The sequence below is a fragment of the Tetrao urogallus genome, assembly GCF_951394365.1.
Source record: "Tetrao urogallus genome assembly, chromosome: 8".
In the NCBI taxonomy this organism is placed as follows: Eukaryota; Metazoa; Chordata; class Aves; order Galliformes; family Phasianidae; genus Tetrao; species Tetrao urogallus.
In genome coordinates this window covers 1,977,304-1,982,830 of record NC_136821.1, presented here as the reverse complement: position 1 = coordinate 1,982,830, position 5,527 = coordinate 1,977,304, and the positions used below count along the sequence as shown (strand labels likewise).

Below are 5,527 nucleotides of genomic sequence, written 5' to 3'. Positions count from 1 at the left end.
ATATCAAACTGACCCCAAAATTAACGGATTAGTTCTTCTCTACTTTGCCAAAAGGCACAGAGAGCCCCACAGAAATGCACAATCCACACCCAAAATGTCTGTCTCATCTCTCTGAACGTTCTACTTTGCAGTTCTCCAAAACACGTGTCACCACCAAACATCTTCCTTGACATTTCCTTGGAGTGCACTTAAATCGAATTTGCACTCATGATGGATGATGGATAAAGCAACTGATAAATGCGTTTATGATTCAGGTGGTGTCCCTTACCTGAAGTCAGTAGAGGTATGCTGATCTGTATCGATAAAGGAACTGGATGGGTTAAATTTTGGATTCTAGGCTGTTGGTGTTAAAGCCAACACTTGTCTGCATTGTGCTGTCTTTAATGGCACTGTAATCCTGTCTCGCTCAAGTAGAATGCACAGGATCTCTGTTTTGGTGTTGATTTTTCAGGAATTACAAGGCATCTGTAAGACTGACTTTGCTTAGAAGGACAAACAGATTAAACAAGCAGTAATTTGTGGAAATTTAAGTACTCTGTGCAGGATCTTGGCCAGCAGAAGGCAGTAACTGCTCAGCTTTGAGTTGCTCATTGTTAATGAAATACGCTTGCTTGCATTAGCCGTCTTCACACTATAGATTTACGGACTGAACTTCCAAGGTTTCAGAATTAATGTGTTGTTCATGTGCTGTTGCTTATGATTCCCTGTAAACAATGTTTTCCCATTCTTTCCCAGGCCTCAGACTTTTACTTCTCACGTACCACCATGCTGCTGTTCTGTCACTCGCTGCTTGGAGCCTTTCTTCCACTCTTCCTCCTTTCAGGGAATTGGGTTTCAGCAAAGAACATCAACTTTTACAATGTGAGACCTCCACTGGACCGTAAGTAGACAGTTATGCTTTCCTTGCAGAGGCAGTAGTAACAACATTTTAGTTCATTTCCATATGCTTTCAGTAATTTGTTTCTTAGCTCTTTATTTTGGATTTTACAGTTTATTCCTCTTTAAACATGAAGAATTAGATTTTTAAAGTAAAACTTTTGCTTTTCAACACAGAGCAGTTTATTCCTAAGGTTTATCTTGCCTGAAAGTAAACAAACTGTTGAATGCAGCACTAAAGTAAAGGTTCACCACAGCAACAGTTTCCACATTTTAAGTGTTGTTGTGATATTTTCCTGCCTCTGAAGCATCTCCCTTCTGACAACATTATGCAGTGGATTTCTTGTAAATACAGAACAGGTGTCTTTTGTCTTTAATCTTGTTGGGGTTTTTGTAAGTGGAAGAATAGGTGTGCAGCATGCAATTAATTCAAGCTGAAGGTAATTAAAAACGTTGTGAGACCTGTGGATCCAGTTGTCACTAATAGCATCATACTTTCGCCTCTTATCTGACATCAGAAGTATTCTGTCCCTTCACTAAAGAGAAGATTTTCCTGATATTAAAACCTGATACATTATAGGTGCATCTAGGAACTGTGCTTCTGAAACTCGTTTATATATATGTATGTAATGTAAATAAGCTTTTCAAATAATCCTCTTGATCCCTTTGTTGAAGGGAACAGATTCTCCAAAGTTGGAGATCAAGACCAGAAGCAGGTTTTGGAGGTGCAGTTTTTTGCATCAAAGGAATGTAGATTGTTTGTGTATCTGCACCAACGTACAGTTGGGTGTATTATAATGTATACATATATACATGTAAATATGTGTAAGATATTCTCTCTTTACTGCTTTTCCCACTGATGCTTAAAAGCTGTTCTGGATTGTGAGAGAGTGAAAAGAGGAGGAAGTGTTTTAAAGATCAGGCATAGCAAAAGCAGTTAAAAGCTTTCAATGAAACTTGTGTCATAAGATGCATTTATCTAGCAGTGAAGTATCACTGAGAAAATGCACATCTATGTAACATGTTTGTGTGTGTGCAAGCAATTAAAATACTACTTCGAGCATTTGATTTATGGTTTTCTTTTGTTTTGTTTTGTTGGTTGTTTTTTTTTTTTTGTAAACTTACTGTATTTTAATACTTTCAAAGCCACTCCATTTCCAAACAGTTTTAAGTGCTTTACCTGTGATAATGCAGTGGACAATTACAACTGTAACAGATGGGCTGAAGATCGGTGGTGTCCTGAAAGTAAGTGTTTCTGCACTAAGGGCTTTTTTCCTACACAGTTCAACTTGTTTCTCCCTGACTCAGCCATCTTGTTGAAGTCTAACTGAATAGGATTAACATACCAACACAGTGATGCCCTCAATTATGTTATTAGTGAGTCTGAGTCATGTGATTTTTTGCTGAGTTTAATATTCTGACCATTTCAGAGTGCAAAGCAACAATGCAAAGATTAATATGTATATATAGGAATAGATATGTGTGTACTTCCTAGGAATTAGTTTTAAGGATGTTATCAAAAACTTGAGAATTGCTTTCTTGGCCTTATCTCCTTCCCTTTGGATAAATCCCAAGGTATGGTGGGCTCACGTGTGACAGTCAAGACCTGAATGACTGGGCAACATACTTGTATGAGAGTGATAGATAGGTAGAAAAGAATGGAAATATGTTCCCTCATTTTTCTTCACAGTGGTGGTCACGGTGGGAAAGGGAAAGAAATGAACCAGAGGAATGAGGGAAATGTCTGAAACAAAGAAGAAAACAATGTGCTGCAGGAAAAAAAGAGTAGAAAATGGAAGATAAATGTGTAGTCTGTAGTACAAATATGTAGTTTAAATGGTAGCAGCTTTTCTGGAGGTTTGAAGGATCAGTGAAGCTTAAGATTTCATTGCTAATTTATTTCTTGTTAAGTGGTATTTTGAGTGAGTTGAAAAAAGGCTTTATACATTTTGCTAAATTGTGTGAAGTTTTTGAACCCTGTGGAGGAGTGCATTCTATCTGAAAATCAACATTTAAAAATCTGTTTTGTAGGTACACAGTACTGCCTGACAGTTCATCTCTTCACAGACCATGGGAAGAGCACATCGGTCACCAAAAAATGTGCTACTGGGGATGAGTGCCATTTTGTAGGCTGCCATCATCACAGGGAAAGCGGTCACACAGTAAGCACTGCTTAGATAGGAGCAGCATGTTGGCTTCAAGGGTTCCATTTGAGCAGCTGTTTTTCCTGCAGAGCTGAAGAGCGCATGCCAGCACATATTCTTCAGTACTGCGCAGTAGAAATCCAGTTTCTCCAATAGAAGCATGATTACCCCTTTCCTCCTACTTGCTTATTTGTGTGACTGTGTCATGGGGTGTAATAAGCAGTTCTAAAGAAGCACCTGAGCTTTCTGGGGCATTGCTGGCATGCATCCTATACATGGACCTTGGTTTCTGAGTTCTGAGTAAGGCAGCCTGCATCAATGCTTGTGGTGCTGCAGCTGTGATGCCACCAGCACTTGAGCAAACCACTGTGGGACTCAGGTGCTCCAGACATGTGTCTGAGTAACACACCTTGTGTGCCAAAAAAAGAGCTCCTGCACTAGAAGGAAAATATAAGGTGCAAAGAGCTGTGCCCAATAAACTGTGAAAGACAGAAGCCAAACACCATTTATCAGAGAGGAATAATTCCCAAATGGGAGCTGGTGAAGTTCTGTAAAGAAAACTAATTTGTTACGTTAGATTGATGGCAGAAATCTAGAAGAGGTAAAAAGTGATTGGCATAAAGCCTGCTGAAAGTTTGAAAGTTCCTGTTTGCAGACTCGTGAAGCCAGCCCTGAAAAGCAAGGCACTGCCCCTAGCTGCCACCATCCCAGTGCTGTCACTGATTAAGGGCTGCAACCTGGGTGCCTTATGTTTTTATAAGGGCAGTTCCAGTCTCTACTCTTGCAGTTACCATTGCATTCCATATTTCACACCATTAAACTCCTGCAGTTTGACCGGTTCCCTTCTTGCCTTGAGAGACTTTCAGTGACACTGGTTTTGCAAAAAATTCTGTTTGATAAGTTGATATATTTGGATGACCTTCCTCTTAAAATTCTTCACAACTCTGGGAATAGATGTAAGCTCATTTTTCTACCCTGTGTCATTTAAGATTGTTTTTTTAATGAATATGAGCTGCTGAACTATTTTGGGGATTGAAGTCAGTCTAACCTCCCATGTTTTTGCAAAAGAACTGTTTATCATAGCACAGTTATTGGATTGGGTGGTGAGTTACCCTGGGGAAGCTGTGGTGCATGGTTTGGAGGAGAAGCTGCAACATGAGTGCTGCATCTGCTGCCTTGGGTGCTGGGTAAAGTGCTTAGTTTACTGTCCTTTGCAGTCATCTTGCAAATCGTGCATCTCTAGAAGCCGCTGCTGAATTACCCTGTGTACAGTGATCTCCTTTTCCTCCCCAGGAATGTGTTTCTTGCTGTGAAGGCATGATTTGCAACGTGGAGATCCCAACCAATCACACAAACGCAGTGTTTGCCGTGCTGCACGCGCGGAGGACGTCGGACGGCAGCCGGCGGACGGTCAGCACTGCAGTGCTCGTGGCAGTCGTGGCAGTCGCACTGTCGTGATGCAGCATCCTCCCATTGCACCACTTGCCTTTGTGGGCCCTTGGAAATTGCAAGGAGCTCAGCACGCTCAAGGAGAAACCACCAAGACTTCTCGATTACATAAAATGTGAGAGGACGATGGGAAGATGTACATGCATCATGCAGTCCTTGGGTTCTAATGAAGATATTTCAAATGGTCCGCAGTATTTAAAGAAGAAGAACAAAACATGCACACAGAAAAAGCACAACAGGAAACCCAATGGTGACTGGGCAGTGAGGCAGAATCAAGTTGTTACGACTCCCTCTTGTACGATGAAAATGCACGTGTGGTTTGTGTGTTTTTGAACAAAGTAAAGGGGATTCTGTAGACAGTCAGGTGAGATAAAGGGGAGCTCTCAGTGGACCATGTGCCAATTTGTGTTTTAATGGAAAGTGTTTCTAAGCTGTTTATCACTATGCATGAATAACACGGGCTGTAAGCTGTATGTAAGCTTATCGTTAGTTAAGGTTTTTCATAGTTACGGTTTTCATATGAAAGGAGTTTTTCTGTTCTGATCAGAGCTATCATTTCTATGAGAAATAAAACAATACTTTATGCCTCTCTTTCCTATAAGATGTCTTGCACTGGAATTATAAAGCAATATGAAATTAGGTAGAGTTTCTATCCAAAAAGGATGAGCTGGTTGAGCACCTAACTCAGAGTTCATTACTGTCCTCAGTGGCAGTATTTTCTTACAGTAAGGTCCCACCTCAAGTGCTCACCTCAGCTTCTGAGTCCTTCTCTTTGTTATATTGGCATGGCAGTAACGCCACAGATTTCAAATTATGGCTGCAGTTGAGCAGTTACTTTACCATAAAAATGGCAAGCAAGCCTTTGTATAAATAAGGAGAGAACTCTACCATGTGTTCTCTTTGGTCTACAGAAGATTTTCCCAGAAATGCTACTCTCCTTGGTGGATCAGAAGTCAGCAACTGGATATCCCATGCCTCTGGACATAGCTTTATCTAGCACTTGAAAAGTTTGGGCCATACTCTGTTCCTTTTTTTACAGTATTACAGTGATTAATGTC

The 5,527-nt window shown here is 40.6% G+C and overlaps 1 protein-coding gene across 1 annotated transcript; it reads left to right on the top strand.

The window, feature by feature from the left end:
* Positions 1 to 765: 765 nt before the first annotated feature.
* LYPD6B (LY6/PLAUR domain containing 6B) lies at positions 766 to 4,478 on the top strand (the record flags this gene model as incomplete). The annotated part of the gene is made up of 4 exons (XM_079538846.1): positions 766 to 880; positions 2,023 to 2,121; positions 2,908 to 3,038; positions 4,314 to 4,478. The coding sequence occupies 4 exons, from the start codon at positions 766 to 768 to the stop codon at positions 4,476 to 4,478; spliced, it is 510 nt and encodes a 169-aa protein (XP_079394972.1).
* Positions 4,479 to 5,527: the final 1,049 nt, after the last annotated feature.